At 37.0% G+C, this 17,424-nt stretch overlaps 1 protein-coding gene across 2 annotated transcripts; it reads right to left on the bottom strand.

Annotated features, from left to right (window-relative positions):
* Positions 1 to 2,873: 2,873 nt before the first annotated feature.
* On the bottom strand, positions 2,874 to 16,906 carry LOC307135229 (uncharacterized protein). Of its 2 annotated transcripts, XM_079831489.1 has the most exons (17): positions 16,650 to 16,906; positions 15,826 to 16,485; positions 15,619 to 15,714; positions 15,235 to 15,468; positions 14,942 to 15,101; positions 14,716 to 14,847; positions 14,425 to 14,520; positions 14,211 to 14,336; positions 14,006 to 14,116; positions 13,653 to 13,772; positions 13,414 to 13,509; positions 4,453 to 4,554; positions 4,239 to 4,358; positions 3,999 to 4,094; positions 3,791 to 3,919; positions 3,543 to 3,632; positions 2,874 to 3,449 (listed from the first exon to the last, which is right to left on the bottom strand). In XM_079831489.1, the coding sequence occupies exons 2-17, from the start codon at positions 16,402 to 16,404 to the stop codon at positions 3,424 to 3,426; spliced, it is 2,313 nt and encodes a 770-aa protein (XP_079687615.1). In that variant the 5' UTR covers positions 16,405 to 16,485; positions 16,650 to 16,906; the 3' UTR covers positions 2,874 to 3,423. The 2 variants fall into 2 exon arrangements, with proteins under 2 accessions (XP_079687615.1, XP_079687616.1); XM_079831490.1 differs by lacking the exon at positions 4,453 to 4,554.
* Between the last annotated feature and the right edge of the window lie 518 nt (positions 16,907 to 17,424).

The raw sequence follows: 17,424 nt of genomic DNA, 5'->3' as shown, positions 1-17,424 counted from the left end.
AGTGGCGGCAGTGATAGTGCCATATTTGATGCGAGGGGACGGCTTTGCAGCCTTAGCTAAATTAAAGGGTTACTTCAGCGATTAGCATTAAGCTTTGTATCAGTAGAAACCCGGTAGTATAATCAAATTATAGTACTTTCATATCCCCCTGAGATGAGAGAATTATGAATTTTATTTCTGGAAAAAAATCCTCTGATGATGCAAATATCGTCATTTTGCGTCATTTGAGTATTTTTTTTCCAGAGGCTAGAGATTACAGGAGCTAGTTCTGCATGTTTTCAACCCACCCACAGGGGAGGGATCTCACTCACAGAATGTAAATGCGCACAGCCACTCGGCTCGGGCATTAATAACGGAGCGATAGCAAAGTGAGTGTTTCAACTTTTCAATGAATTCCTATTAAAGTTTAGCTTCCATAGGCATGATCTAAAAACGTGCCAGACTGGACATGAGCCGAGAATGACTGCCACGCTTACCTCAGCTCTGCTCAGCTCTTCGCTCTTGTGATGAATGAAATCTGGCTCCTGCTGCGCCTGTGCCGTGCCTTTCGTTCGGCTCACTCACACTTTATTGAAAAGACACGTTCAGTTTTTAATTGTAGTGTCTGTTCTCTAACTGAACTAAATTAATCGCTCTGCTGCAGAATTTCAACGGCATCAACATTTATTCCATGTGACAATATTAGGTCTAAAGTATGATTATGGCGATGAGTGGGTCCTGACACGTGTTGCCTAACTCCAGTAGTTTAGAAGGTCTCTAAATGCCAATCCCAATGTGTCAATGCTTGTCTACATGGATATTAAAATCACCAACAATTAGTACTTTATCTGCAGTCAGTACTAACTCTGATAGAAAATCTGCAAATTCTTTGGTAAAGTCTGTATTGTGCCCTGGTGGCCTGTATACAGTAGCCAACACAATTGTCAAACGGGATTTATCAATTTCACTACATAACGTTACATAAAGCACCAAAACTTCAAAGGAATTATAAAGTGGAAACTAGACTTCTGAGTAATACTGAAGATATTATTATAAATTACAGCAACACCTCCCCCTTATCTTTCAGATGTGGCTCGTGTTTAAAAAAAAATTATTTTGGGGTGGACTCATTTAAAGTAATGTAGTCGTCAGGTTTTAGCCAGGTTTCTGTCAAACACAGCACATCTAGATTATTATCTGTAATCATATCATTAACAATAAGCACTTTTGGGGAAAGGGATTGAATATTCAGCAACCCAAGCTTTATCATTTGTTCATCTGTATTATATCTGTTGTTTATTTGTTGGACATCAATTACATTTTTACCGTTGAATGGTTTTGATGTTTTTTTGTATTTAGTAATTCGGGGAACAGACACAGTCTCTATGTGATAATATCCAGGTGAAAGAGTCTCTATGTGTTGGGATTTATCTGACTTCTGTGACGTGAGACAGCTAGCAGACGGTCGGTTTAGCCAGTCTGTCTGCTTCCTGACCTGGGCCCCAGTAAGTCAAGGTTTAGCTCTAAGACCATGTGCCAAATTACTAGAGAGAAGAGCGGCACCACCCCAGGAAGGATGGATGCCATCTTTTTTCAACAGGTCAGGCCCCAAAAGCTTTTCCAATTGTTCCAATTAAATTTGCTTTGATGTCAGGTGCTCTGGCTCCCGGTAAACATGTGACTATGGTGGCTGGTGTCTCTATTTTCACGTTCCGTGTAATAGAATCACCAATAACTAGGGCACTTTCAACAGGATACTCAGCAGGTGCGTCACTGAGTGGGGAGAACCTGTTTGATGTTCTAATCGGAACGGAAGAGCGTTTTTTTGATCCGCCGACTATGCCGTCTCACAGTCGCCCAGTTGCCCTGCACGGGCTCTACAGCCGGAACCGAACAATGTACAGAGTTTGCTAAACTAGTCGCATCCAAAACAGTGTCTAAAACTTTTACATTCTCACTATTCTCAAGTAAAGTCTGGATGTGTGTCTCTAATTCTGAAATCTTCTCCATCAGCCTGACTATCTCCTTGCATTTATCACATGTAAAGCCCTGTTCGCTGACAGAGAAGGATATGCTAAACATGTAACAGGCAGTGCAAGTGACAATAACAGGAGAAGATGACATGGCTTACTGTGTTTGTTGATTAATCCAACTCACCACAGTTGTTTGATGGACTAGTAAAAGGCACAGGAGACCCGGATGCACGGATGGCAGGCTAACAGGCTAGTGAAATGCTAACACGTTGTGATAGTGATTTAGATTAAAAGCTAGCAATGTCAAATTTAACGTGATAGGCAATATTAAACAATATATGGTGAAGAGCAAGTTATATTTAGCAGTATAAACAACAAAGAAAAGTAGTCCATAACACAGCAAGCGTTCAGCATTCAAATGTGTTTTTAACTGAATAATACAAGTTTTGACGTCTACCTCCACTACTCTCCACTAATTCTCTAATGTAGAGTCTGTGTCCTAAAGTCCACGAATGCATTGCGTTGCTGACGTCACGTTCCCATTCTCTATTAATATCTGCTGTAAATAAATGTGAACATTAAAAACTCCTCTTAAAATGAGTACTTACGAACTCCAAAGTATTTAACCTACATGTTACATATTCCTTGTCCTCTTTTCCAAACACCAAACAATATATAGTTTTAGCGTTTATGCCACACAATAAAGAGCGTAAATACGCAAGTCACGCAGCCACAGAGCAGGATGGGAAATGGGAAAATGCATACAAACTAAACTGTTGGTCAACACAAATAATTTATTAGCAATAACAATTAGCTTCTGCATGATTGTTTATTTGGCACAACCAATTAGTGGGGGGAAACAAGGCACAGGTACATTATGTATGGGGGGGGGGGGGGGGGGGGCACTAGTTTTGACCACAGGTTGAATATAAGAGCACAGTTTATTAAGTTCAATCAAAAGAATATAAGAGCACAGTTTATTAAATTCACTCAAAATACAAAGATAGTAATAGCTGCACTATTTGCATTTGTTTATGGTATTTTGACAGTTAAATTATTATTATTAAATGTATAATTAATTAATAATTTGTTAAGATTATTATTAAAGTAAAGCTGAATGAACAAAATGATCTGTATGCACATTCCCTGAGCTGAATCAATGTCTGTCTATATACCTCTTAAGAAAGACATGTAAAATATATTTGTTCTAACTACAGCACCCATGTAGCTACATTAAAATATGCAATCATATGAGTCAACATAAAGAACAGAACAAAATGTGAACAAGTCTAATCAAATAACTCTCCTTAGTTCAGAAGGCCTGTAAGACAGATGTGAACAAAAATGAATTGTCTGGAAGAGACACGTGACTACAAATTTGCAAAAAAAGACATGGGCACGTTTCTGTGATCAAAACTCAGTCACAAAAGCAAAAGGTGAGCAGGGAAGTCCATAGTCACATCATCTTGATCTAGGAAGATCCTGAAACGTCAGCCTCTAGACAATTATAACAGAAAGGCTTAGGAGTTTAGTTGCAGGTTGGTCACAAACAAAAACTAGTTCAGAATAAAATGTCTTAAGGTAACTGACCTGAATCATTTATCAATTCCATCTCAGAGAGAATCCCTTTCCAGCCTTTGTGTTTTGGGAATTCCACAATCACATCCTCAAATTTGATATCTAGCCAGATCAGAGGAGAAACCTACTTAAAATAAAAACTTTTCCAAGAGCAAATCCATGTATACTAAATGTGAATGTACTGTGAATATGTAAAAAATATTAGTAGTTTATATCTCCTTAAGTTTGTCCCGTCTATGAGAATAATACACAGATCTTGCCTTTCACCACACCCACACTCTTGTGTGTGACATGTTCGCCCCAATTATGTTTTGGAGTAATTACGGAAGGTTTCACTCTGACTCTGTCTCCAACCTTGATGTCGACTGAAATGTTTTTTGTTGACAAATCTGAAATAAGTAAAATATTACAGAAACCATTTTCACTTACAAGTACAATCAGATGTAAAAACTTGCATAGGAAGATTACCTGTACCAGTGCCAGTCACAAGCTCCATTTCTAAAACTATACCAGTCCAGTTTTTATGCTCAGGGAAATCTACAATCAAAGACTCACCCTGAATTTCTGCAGAATTTAAAAATAAATTATCAAAATCATCATCAACTCCTCAAACATATGTATTTTATTCTCACTCTGTGAAATACTGTGCGTCAACAAAAAAATTTGATCATTTGATTTATATTAAATTAATACAATCACATCACCTACTTTTAACAACACCAATGCTTTTGTGAGTGACTGCTCCCCATTTGTGTGTTGGAGTAACAACAGATGGTTTCACGCAGACTTTGTCTCCAATCTTAATATTAGACTCCAGACTTGAAGATCCTAAAATGCAAAGTGTTACGAAGGTCTGAGAGGATATTTAATAGCTACTACTTACATGTCACTGACACAATGTAATGATTCTGTGTATTATTACCAAACTCATCATCTTTGGTTACTAGCTCCATTTCAGAGTAAATTTCGTTCCAATTTGTATGTTCAGGGAAGTCAACAATCAGACTACCATCACATTTGATGTCTAAACAGAGAACAAGTTCATATTGTGAAGCATACACTTGAGTGAGGATTGCTTAATAATAGATTAATTATTTGAGGGGGAAAAACAGATCTTGCCTTTTATCACACCAACATTTTTATGTGACAAAGGGGTGGGCGATACGATCAAAATCTTATATCACAATTTGAGAAACTTTATTTCATTGTAACGATACATATTACAATATAGTTACTTTTGAGTTAAATACGTTTTTTTTATTATATCAAAATTTTTGATACTACTGAAATTTTCATAATTCTATGAACCAAAAGTCAATATCACAAAAAAACTAATAGTAGCCTTAGCCTAAGTAAAAAAGCCCCTCTCAAGCTTACAGAAGTAAACAGTCAGTGATAAAATAAGAACAAATAAACTAATTACAAGCAATAGGACAACAAACTACAATAGACAAAGACGCAAATGAAAAAACCTGAAAAATTTCAAGCACTAGAATTAAGAAATTCTACATAAATTGTATAAAGAAGGCCTAATCAAATGTATAAAAATTAAAAAACACTGCATAGTCTTCACAGTATTACAAAGAGTTGGAAAAGTGATTCAGTCAAGAGCAGTGAGATTTTCTCTCTTTTGTTGAAACAGACCACAGCTGGTATATTAGGCTGCTGTCACTTTAAAAGCGAATGCATGAATCCAATATACTGTTACACATGCATTTTCTTTCCCAACTGATTACATTCACTTAAGACTTAAATGACTGTTTACAAGGATACTTGCACGTAACTATGGCTACGTTCAGACTGTCAGTCCAAATCTGATTTTTGTGCATATCCGATTGAAATCCAATCAGATTTAGCAAGCTTGAATGGCCAAAAATCACATTAAATGTGAAAGGGGCGGATTCTGAAATCCACTGCCGCTTCAATATACCTATACCTCTATATATATATATATATATATATATATATATATATATATATATATATATATATATATATATATATATATATATATATATTAGGGATGCAACAATACAGTTAGTCCACGGTTCAATACATACCTCTGTTTTTAACCACGGTTTTCGGTTCGGTTCGGTTCGGTTCTGATGGCTTGTCACATACATTTTTTGTTATTCTATTCTTAGGCGACAGGAACAGCAAGAGGTTAAAGAGAAAAAAGACAATTTTTTATTGCAATACTCTTTCTTTATTTTACCTAAAATAATTAAAAACCCTTGTACACATTCCTAGTGTATTGGATAATATAAAATAAATATATATAAAGATTTACACTGGCAGCTCAGAGCAGTACAGCAGCATTTAAGTATGAAATTGAATGAATGAATGTAAAAATAAAACACTACATAGCCTTCACTATAAAATATACACTGATTCTTAGCTACTGTATTACTATTTCAGTCAAGAGCAGTGAGTGATTTTCTCTTTGTCTTTTGTTGTTGTATTAACATTAAAGGGATATTTCACTCAAAAATGAAAATTCTGTCATCGAGAAATGAATACAGGTTTGGAACAATATTAGAGTGAGTAAATAATGACATCATTTTAGAGGTGAACTGTCCCTTTAAGGACCGCGTGTTCACTACTGCCCTGTTGTCAATTTAAGACCTGCGTGCATCTAATATACAGACACGCATGCGATTTTACTTTAATTTTAGACATAACCGACTGTGTTTATGTTAACCTTGTGTGTATTTGACAGTATTAGCGCAGTAAGACGACTACTTAGTTCAGTGATCACGTGTTTGACAGGCTTTTAGTGCGCGCGCTCTGAAAAGCGCATGTTAAAACCGTGCACGTAATTGAGCCGGCAAGGCTTTAAAACTCATGCAAATAATGAACTTTCGTGATTGTGAAAAACTATAGTGTTCCGTGAGTATAACTCTACCACTAACGTGTGATGTGAATGTATGTCGCGTTGTTCAGTATTGGGATGGAGGCAAATTATAGAATTTGTAGAAAAATAATTAATGAAAAGCAAAACCGTTTAATATTATATTGAGAATTGTGGCGTCCCTATATATATATATATATATATATATATATATATATATATATATATATATATATATATATATATATACATACATACATACACAGTGAGGAAAATAAGTATTTGAAAACCCTGCTATTTTGCAAGTTCTCCCACTTAGAAATCATGGAGGGGTCTGAAATTGTCATCGTAGGTGCATGTCCACTGTGAGAGACATAATCTAAAAACAAAAATCCAGAAATCACAATGTATGATTTTTTTAACTATTTATTTGTATGATACAGCTGCAAATAAGTATTTGAACACCTGTCTATCAGCTAGAATTCTGACCCTCAAAGACCTGTTAGTCTGCCTTTAATCATTCAAACTTTGATTTTCATGCTAAAAGTTCATAACATAAACATTGATTCTAGAATTTAGCCAAAATATTCAGAAAATAATATTATATATAGAGAATATCTGCCAGATCAATCTTTAGGAATCACCAATATGGTGTGTCTAACCCCTAGTGGATTTTGGAGGTTATGCAGCTAAAAGTCTTACAGAAAACTAATTTTTTGAGTTTTTGACCTAAAATTTTGGTTAGAATTTTGGCTTTGACTTTCTGTCTTTTTTAGGCTGAAACCTATATTAATTTATATATTTTTTAATAAAATAAATAATATTTATTTTATTATATTTTTATAACAATAAACTTAAATTTCAATAACTTTTATATAATTTAATTCTATAATTTTTTCACTTCAGCAATAATCTGCCAAGTGTCTTCTTTTAAAAGAGACCAAACATAAGTCTTTAGTCCAAAGGGTTCATGAATTACAACCATTTAAGTTTGGGTAGTGCATTTTCACGAAATGCTCAAAAAGGGGGGTGACAGGTATGGGGTTAAAATGTCCACCTCCACTCCATTTATTATCCTAAATTAGATGCACCTGTTTGAGGTCGTTAGCTGCAAAAAGACACCTGTCCACCCCATACAATCAGTAAGAATCCAACTACTAACATGGCCAAGACCAAAGAGCTGTCCAAAGATACTAGAGACAAAATTGTACACCTCCACAAGGCTGGAAAGGGCTACGGGGAAATTGCCAAGCAGCTTGGTGAAAAAGGTCCACTGTTGGAGCAATCATTAGAAAATGGAAGAAGCTAAACATGACTGTCAATCTCCCTCGGACTGGGGCTCCATGCAAGATCTCACCTCGTGGGGTCTCAATGATCCTAAGAAAGGTGAGAAATCAGCCCAGAACTACACGAGAGGAGCTGGTCAATGACCTGAAAAGAGCTGGGACCACCGTTTCCAAGGTTACTGTTGGTAATACACTAAGACGCCATGGTTTGAAATCATGCATGGCACTGAAGGTTCCCTGCTTAAACCAGCACATGTCCAGGCCCGTCTTAAGTTTGCCAATGACCATTTGGATGATCCAGAGGAGTCATGGGAGAAAGTCATGTGGTCAGATGAGACCAAAATATAACTTTTTGGTCATAATTCCACTAAACGTGTTTGGAGGAAGAAGAATGATGAGTACCATCCCAAGAACACCATCCCTACTGTGAAGCATGGGGGTGGTAGCATCATGCTTTGGGGGTGTTTTTCTGCACATGGGACAGGGCGACTGCACTGTATTAAGGAGAGGATGACCGGGGCCATGTATTGCAAGATTTTGGGGAACAACCTCCTTCCCTCAGTTAGAGCATTGAAAATGGGTCGAGGCTGGGTCTTCCAACATGACAATGACCCGAAGCCGAAGCACACAGCCAGGATAACCTAGGAGTGGCTCTGTAAGAAGCATATCAAGGTTCTGGCATGGCCTAGCCAGTCTCCAGACCTAAACCCAATAGAGAATCTTTGGAGGGAGCTCAAACTCCGTGTTTCTCAGCGACAGGCCAGAAACCTGACTGATCTAGAGAAGATCTGTGTGGAGGAGTGGGCCAAAATCCCTCCTGCAGTGTGTGCAAACCTGGTGAAAAACTACAGGAAATGTTTGACCTCTTTAATTGCAAACAAAGGCTACTGTACCAATTTATTAACATTGATTTTCTCAGGTGTTCAAATACTTATTTGCAGCTGTATCATACAAATAAATAGTAAAAAAAGCATTTTTTTTTTATTATGTCTCTCACAGTGGACAAGCACCAACGATGACAATTTCAGACCCCTCCATGATTTCTAAGTGGGAGAAATTGCAAAATAGCAGGGTGTTCAAATACTTATTTTCCTCACTGTATATATATATATATATAGATGTATCCTGATTACATTTTTAATCAACGCATTCATCAATATTTATCCTCCTATATTTTTATAATGATTTTTAATGATTATTTCCAGTTATGATATTACTTAATCAATAGAACCACTGATTGTTTCTTCATATATGTTTTCTAAAGTTTGTATTTGGTCTCTGAGGAGTGACTAAGGGTCTGGCCCATGCCAGGATTGCAGTAACAGTGCTTACTCACTTGGTTTGAATATTCCTATTTAATAATTGTTTAATCGACACGTCATCCTCAATAAACCCGTCTCCGGCATGATGACTCCGATCTTTCGAATACATACATCAACTAAATTACTGATCTGCCAACATTGTCAATGTATGTGTCACAATTCACCAGTGTGAGTGCCCATGAGAACCACCTGAGGGCACTCCACTCCAGACTGTCACTCCATCAAGGACTACATCTCCCATAATCCTTTGCCCGGACTCTTCAACACCCATTGATTACATCCACCTGCACCCCATTACCTAGTTAGCTCACCCTATATAAGCCTGTTCATTCTGTCAATCATTGCTAAGTCTTGTTTAGTGTTTCTACTGCAATTCTGAGCAGGGCCGGCCCGTGGCATAGGCGGAATAGGCAAATGCTAGGGGCGCCACTCATCCTTAGGGGCGCCAAAATGTATTACCGATATTTTATTAATATTCATTTGAAATATTACCAAATAAAGCGCAAAAAAAGCGTCCCCCGCCTCTTCCCAGTCCGCCGCATCAATCTCCCCCCGCCGAGCTACTTGAAGTGCGTCAGAAATATAACGTGCAATCAGTTTAACGTTAGGGGAATTTGTTGTGTCGCGCCGCCTTTCGCCGCATCCAAAGTAGACAGGATTGCTTTTATTTTTTAGGGTGCTTGGCCGCTCGCGCCAGGTGTAGACTCAGTGAAAGTTGCCTGATTATTTATGACGGATGGCCGAATTGTAGTGTCAAAAAAGACAGAAGCCCTCTGAAGCAGGGAAGATAAGGGATACACTGCTCTTCTTACTTAGTATTTGTGTCTTGTTTCTAGTCTAAATATCTAAAAATTCTTAAATCAAGATGCATTTACTAGATAAGTTAAATGACATAAGATATGTTTTCTTGAAAATAAAATCAAAATGAAGTGAGTTTTTTGCTTATAACAAGCAAAATGATCTGCCAATGGGGTGAGAAAAATAATCTTGTTCCTGATTGAAATCTTGTTTCTTTCCCAAACAGAAATAAGATTATTTTTCTCACCCCATTGGCAGATAATTTTGCTTGTTTTAAGCAAAAAACTCACTTCATTTTGATTTTTTTCCCCTAGAAAATAAGAAAAAATATCTAATGTCATTTTACTTATCTAGTAAAGGCATCTTGATTTAAGAATTTTTAGATTTTATACTGGAAACAAGAAATAAATACTAAATAAGAAGAGCATTTTTTTTGCAGTGTAAAGACCGAAGTAAAGTGATGTAGGCTAATGAATGAACAGTGTATCTAATTGCATAGTGGTAAAATACTAATGTTCGCTAATTTAATTCGTTATTTTTACCTTAAACTATGCAAGCAGCTGTTCTGGGTTCTCCAGAGGCCACACAGCCAGTGTGATTTTGTAAAAAAAAAAAAAATTTTTTTTTTTTTTAAACGCATGTAATATCACTTTTTTTAATAGCTTAATGTTTTTACTCTGCAGTTTTAAGGGGATATATAGCCATTTTAAAATGTATTTGCCAAAATTAGTAATGATATTTATATACAGGTTCATTTAAAATAGTCAAGTCAACTTTATTTATACAGCGCTTTTAACAATGTAGATTGTTTCAAAGCAGCTTTACAGTGTTAAACAGGAAAAAAATGCAACATAATTTTATTCAGCTGTATAGCCATTCTGGAAAAAACGTTGATGTCATCAGTTCATTTCAATTATCATACAGTGACAGTGTGGGCTTTAGATCAATAATTCGATCAGTAATTTAGTTTAAATGGTTAATTTAGTTTATTATTTAGATTTATTTCGATGTTTAGTTGAAAAATTTAGTGTCCCCAACTGAGCACGCCAAGCCAGAGGCAACAGAATAACAAAATAGCAACATTTTAGGTAAAATTCACATTAAATATCTAAATTTCACAGTTTAATTCCTGGTGAAAACATGAATGCTCATAGTCAAGTGTAAGATTGCTGCCATCTACTGGAAAACAAACACTTTTGCTAGTTCTCAATGAATAGTTTGTGCATGAATGCTAGATGCACTCTTGCTCTTTGTGTTTAGGCTGTAATGTGGCGTAGGTGCTATTTTTGTATAGTTTAACTATCATCAGCCTTTAAAAAATAAAATAATAATAATAATATCATGAACATAATGATGGGGTAGAATGAACTGGACATCATATAAAACAACAACAATAAAAATAAAACATCAATGCATTACAAAAATAAAACTGTATGAGTGTTTCCACAACTTAGACTGATAACGTGTAGTGCTAAACCTTGATACAAGGGGCACCAAATAAAATCTTGCCTAGGGCAGCAAATTGGTCAGGGCCGGCCCTGATTCTGAGCGTTTCCCTGGTTTCATGTATCTTGGTCTTTAATTACTTGCCCGTTCCGTGGATTACCCTTTTGCCTGTCTCTCCTGCCTTGTTTGCCTGTTTGGACTGCTTTCCTGTGTATGACCTTTTTGCCTATGTCACAATTCACCAGTGGAGTGCCCTCAGGTGGTTCTCATGGGCAGTATGATAATTGAAATGAGCTGATGACATCACCGTTTTCTCCAAAGCGGCTGTACAGCCGAATCAAATTCTGTTGCATTATTTTCCTGTTTAACACTGTGAAGCTGCTTTGAAACAATCTGCATGAAACAATATATAAATAAAGTTAATTTGATTTGATTTGATTAGCCCGGCTTCCACATATGAAATATCTGGAAGGTCACTATATGGAAGGTCACTATGTGCCTAATTCCGGGGTGAAAACATCCATAGATCACTTGTTGACACGTGAATCTGATTAACTGACAATGTGTGGAAATTTACCATAACTGTCTATTTTCTCTTAGCCAATCAGAATCATTCAACTTGCTGTAATAACGAGGCTAGACCTTGAAAAGAGTAAAACTGTTGAGAAATTGTAAATACGAAAATCTGGTAGAGTGGGAGCGCGGCCTACAAACTCCTTGTGAGACTTGAAGCTGGCTTCTGCTGATGAAACTGCAAACTATTCTTCAGTAAATTTGTCTTTAAATTTGTCTTGGTCTTAATTTTTCATTACTGGTCCTGGGTCCTAAACTGTTACCCCAACAAATGTGATTTTTACAACATCTGTTTCGAGCCACATTCATATGTGGTTTGAAATCCTATTCAAATTGGATTTCTGGAAATCCGTTTCCGTCTGCCTGCTCTGATCGGATTTCAGTTTATGTGACTTTCTCATGCCACGAAAAGCGTAAATGTCAGTGTGCTGGGGGAGGGCGTGGTTTAGCGAGGTCTATGACGGGAGAGAGAGTTGGGAGGCAAGCTAGGCATACAGTAAGTGGGTCAAGTGCAAATAATGAACACCTGTGTCTTGTTTCCAGTAATGGGCGTGGAGACAGCATATAGCCACCTGGAGGAGGACATGCGGTGGAGAGAGACTATCTGGAGACTTGGGCAGCACGAGAGAGTTTGGAGAGCTCTGGAGAGCGTGTGAATACTATTTGTGAGAGTTTAAGTTATTGTGAGGGCCAGTGGTGTGTTTATGTGTTGTGGAATCAACAATGTTAAAGATAATAAAGTTTCCCCGAGTCTCCATTAAGCCAAACCTGTCTTAACATGTCTGCGGTTTTGTTGTTGCAAAGTGCCGGTCGAGCAGAAAATGACAATATAACGGAGACATGTTTTGAAAACGGCGGAAACGACAGCACGGAATAAAGCTGCTCATCCAGCCTCCTACGGTTCTGCCGCTGCCTCAGAAGGTGCAGTAGTACAGCGCGGCGGCTGCACAATGTCATGTTGAAAATAAGACAACATCTGTATTGCAAACCCCTCTATACTGCAGCTGATGCACTAAAATGTATAATTTTAGATCAGATTCCAATCGGATACGCAAATAAGCGGATTTGGACTGACAGTGTGAACATAGCCTATGTGTATTTAACCATTGAAGCCCAATTGTGCGACCAAAAGAACTCAGAGAAAGAGTTCAGTACTCACACACTCTATGAGCAGCGGCTTTATGTGCTCGTGTCTCTCTGACAGTGCGTGCAAATAGCGAAATTAGTTCTCTTTTGCTACTTATTGCTTAAAATCACTTTCTTTTAAACCGCAATGCTTAAAAACGCATGTAAACGATAAGCTTTTGTGACAATGCAGCACAGCAACACTTGTAGTTGAGTGAGCGTAACCGCGATAGAGATGATAGTCCAAAATCTCTACTGGTTGACAAATTTCTACCGGTAAATCGCTCACCCCTGTGACATAAGCACTCAGTTATGTTTTGGGGTGGTAATAGAAGCTTTCACTCTGAAATTTGTCAACAATATTCACTCTAGTTGACATCAAGGTTGGACCTTGATGACAACTAGAGCGCTTATTGTTGACAAATTCGAAGAATATGTCTGCAGTTATTTGAATGACAATGTCTTTAAATACAGTAAATTACCTGAACCAGCGCTGGCCACAATCTCCATTTCTGAAACCATACCAGTCCAGTTTTTTTGCTCAAGGAAATCTACAGTCAAAGACTCATCATGAATTTCTGCAAATGTAAAACAAATTATTAATATAAAATATGCTGCTTTTTCTTACTCTTTCAGTGATCCTACAATCATTTATGTCCCCATTTATCATTTTGAGACATTTGCATGACTACATATGAATATAAGTGATGTATGCTCTTACTTTTAACAACACCAATGCTTTTGTGAGTGACTGCTCCCCATTTGTGTGTTGGAGTAACAACAGACGGCTTCACACGGACTTTGTCTCCAATCTTAATATTGGAGTCTAGACTTGAAGGTCCTGAAATGTCACATAGAGGTCTGAGATGAGTGTTTGATGGAAGACTCATAGATTATTCTCACAGATCAAATGTGGTTGTTTTAAACACTTTAAGCCTCATTCTTCAGATGAACAACTGATATTTACAGATATTTAGAGTTATCTAGATATCAACAACTGATATTTACAGATATCTAGATATTTAAAGCTTGGACTCATATTTCTGCTTGAGCTGACTTTTCAAACCTATTTACCGTTCATCATTAGTTCATCATCATTAGTTACTCGCTCCATTTCAGAGAGTAATCCCTTCCAGTTTGCATGTCCAGGGAAGTCAACAACCAGACTGTTATCACCTTTAATGTCTAAACAGAACAAGGTTATATTGTAACACTTGTACTTAAGGGAGGATTTTTTGATAAAAAATGATTTGTGCAAGGAAAATTGTATATCTCTTGCCTTTTACCACACCCACACTCTCATGAGTGACGTTTCTACCCCAGTTGTTTTTTGGGGTAGTTATGGAGGGTTTTACTCTGACCCTGTCTCCAACATTGATGTCGACTGAGTTCTTTGTTAACAAATCTGAAACAAGAACTGCTCAGTTGCCATATGTAATATTCTAACAGTTTGATGTTGCACATGTTTTTGTGTCATGAATACAGTATATTACCTGAACCAGCACTGGTCACACGCTCCATTTCTGAAACTACACCAGTCCAGTTTTTCTGTTCGGGGAAATCTACAGTCAAAAGCTTGCCCTGAATTTCTGCAGAAGTAAAAACAAAAAAATAATTAATATACACTATGTCCCATTTTCTCACTCTGTAGTAAGATAGGCATTTAGTGAGACTGCAATATATATTTTTATATATATATATATATATATAATATATATTGCAAATGGCAGGAATTTTTCAAGCCTAATATAAACTATCAGATCAATATCAGTCTCTGCTCTCACTTTTGACAACACCAATACTACTGTAAGAAACTGATCCCCATTTGTGTGCTGGAATAACAACAGATGGCTTCACGCGGACTCTGTCTCCAACTTCAATGTCAAATGGAGGCCTCTTTGTTGACAAATCTGACACTGAAAATAAAAGATTACAGGAAACATTTCAACACTCATAAATACAATTAGATGCAAGAAATCATGAAATTAATTTATTAATTAATAAATTTACCTTTATTAATTGTTTGGTTTATTTCCTGTATGCAAGTAGTCTGCAGTCTCCCAGTAAGTTCACGTACAAGTTTGGATAAGTCCTCAAAGGAGCAGCCAGGCTGAAATGAGAGACTGGGGAACTCATCAGATCCAGATGACGAGGACATAGACTCATAATTCTGTGGGGGTAAAATATTCAAAAATGAATTAATAGAACTGGCAATAGTCACACTTTTATAAATGTCAAATATTTGAACAGCCCTTATAATGCTGGCTCTTCATATATAATCACATTGCTTATGGTGGTTGTACCTGAAGAAAGTGGACGTTGTCATCTGTCTGTAGAAGTGTCTCTAGGACTCCTTCCCTCTTCTTCAACTCAGTAATTTCCCCCTCCAGATTCTGTTGTAGTTTTGCACCGTGATCCAGATCAGCCTTTTCTTGAGCTTTTATCTTTTCAATCACCTCATTGCTTCTTTTCTCAATAAGTTTGACTAAATCAGTAAAGACTCTCTTACTGTCCTTCACAGCATCCTTTGCAGAATCCTGAAGAGAACCAAAGAAAAATCTAAATGTTATCTCTTCAATGTTGTTTACAATTACAAGATCCATCATCCCAGTGATTAACCCTTGTGTCAGCTGATTAATGCAGAGTCGTTCTGTTTAAATGTTAATGTTATTTGAACCAGAACTTACTGAATGGGATGTGATGTCCATTTTCATCTTCTGCAGCTCTTTTTCTTTTGCCTGGATTGTCTGCTTGACTTCTGTCTGGGTGTCTGTGAGTTTCATCTAAGGGCAAAACAATCAGTCTGTTTAATCTCACTGAAAATGTTTGTGAATAGCATTTTGTAATTAGGTTAAGTTTTGAGTCATTGAAATAGTAATGATGGATATCTTCACCTGTTTCTCATTGCGCTCTATTGTAGATGGCACTGTGTCGTGGCCCTTATGGTCATCCATCAAGCAGTGCATGCAGACACAATTCTGGTCTGTCCTACAGTAAACCTCAAGGAGCTTGTCATGTTTAGGGCATATTGGCATGACGGTAGCTTTCACCAGCTTGTGTTTCTTCAGGGCTGGAACGTTATAGTGTGGATGTACGTGCATTTCACAGTAAGAGGCTCGACACTCCAGACAAGACTTGACAGCTTTGAACACTTCTCCAGCACAGAAATCACATGCAATCTCTCCAGGTCCAGCAAGACTTCGAGCAGCGTCTGACACTTGTAGCTTTGTGCTCCTCAGTTTCTCCATTATTTCAGCAAGCATTGTATTTTTGTTGAGTGGAGGCTTTGAATTGAAGGCCTGTCTGCATTGTGGACATTTATAGGTCCCTTTCTGATCCTTTGTATTCCAGCATTCATTGATACAGCTCCTACAGTAACTGTGTCCACAAGGAATTGTCACGGGATCGTTCAGCAAGTCCAAACATACCGAGCAGCTGTACTGGTCGTGATCTCCGAGTATAGCCTCTGCCATTTTGCTGACAGCACGTTCTAAAACACTGTAAAAGATTTGTCTTGATGTTGTCGTTGTTAGAAAAGTAGTGTGTTGTGAAATCTAAAAAGAGAGTGAAAGTGAAAGTAACAATTGGTGTAAAACTTAGGCTTCCGTGATAAAAAAAGAATCATGAAATACACAAAGAACACAAATACAGTTTAAATACAGGATTTAAAAACATATTTTTGTAAATACAGGATTTAAAAACATATTTTTGTATTTACCTGATGACAATCCGTGTGTGCTTCATAGTCAGAGGAAACGTTCAAAGAATTCTGACCTTTGGTCTATTTTACAGCTTGTTTGTTCAAAGTGCACGTTTGTCACAATTCCATTGCGTTTGAAATATAACTATTTAGAAATAGTCTTGCGCGCAGACATGAAAAGAAAGAAAGAAAACGCGTAAAATAAGATTCGAGGCTACTGTGTAAACGTAAGGCTATGAACGCGTGTCATTTAGTATGTGGGTTTTCCCACCAATAAAACCACTAGATGGAGACACTAAATAGAGAACAATTAATCTAGATTCAGTTTCGATCTTAAACTTTCTTCTTCTAGTAGAGAATATAACAGAGATGTTTTAATCAGATAGGCCTACTACACTAACCCATTTAATCACAAATTTTTCCCAGAGAGATGACATTATATTTGTAAGGATATTAAACAATCAATGTCAATTATGTAAAAAAATATTTTTGAAAAGTCCATGAAAAAAAAACCTGTTTTATGTCTGGTCACAATTGTGACCGGTGGCAGAACACAGGGAGGTTTTTTGTTTTTTGTTAAGGCACTTGTAAAAGGACAAACCTCCAGCAATTTGTTTAAAGACTGGGATAAATAGTTGAAATTAGTGTTTTATTCCATTAACAAATAAGTAAACAGTTTCAAAAAGGACACAATAGCATCCAGATAGATATATAGTCAAGTTTATTTATATAGCACATTTCATTAACAATGGTAATTCAAAGTGCTTTACATAGAACAGGTGTTAAAATAATG

The sequence above is a fragment of the Gobio gobio genome (assembly GCF_949357685.1).
Source record: "Gobio gobio genome assembly, chromosome: 12".
Lineage (NCBI taxonomy): Eukaryota > Metazoa > Chordata > Actinopteri > Cypriniformes > Gobionidae > Gobio > Gobio gobio.
Note: the sequence above shows the minus strand (reverse complement) of the source record. Positions and strands in the feature narration are given on the sequence as shown.

Coding starts and splice junctions, on each gene's coding strand:
- LOC307135229 (XM_079831489.1), bottom strand. CDS start 16,404: ATGGCAGAGGCTATACTCGGAGATCACGACCAGTACAGCTGCTCGGTA. Junction 3,920..3,998: donor TGTGACTGGCACTGGTACAG/GTAATCTTCCTA, acceptor TACTTATTTCAG/ATTTGTCAACAAAAAACATT. Junction 3,450..3,542: donor GGAATTGATAAATGATTCAG/GTCAGTTACCTT, acceptor ATAATTGTCTAG/AGGCTGACGTTTCAGGATCT.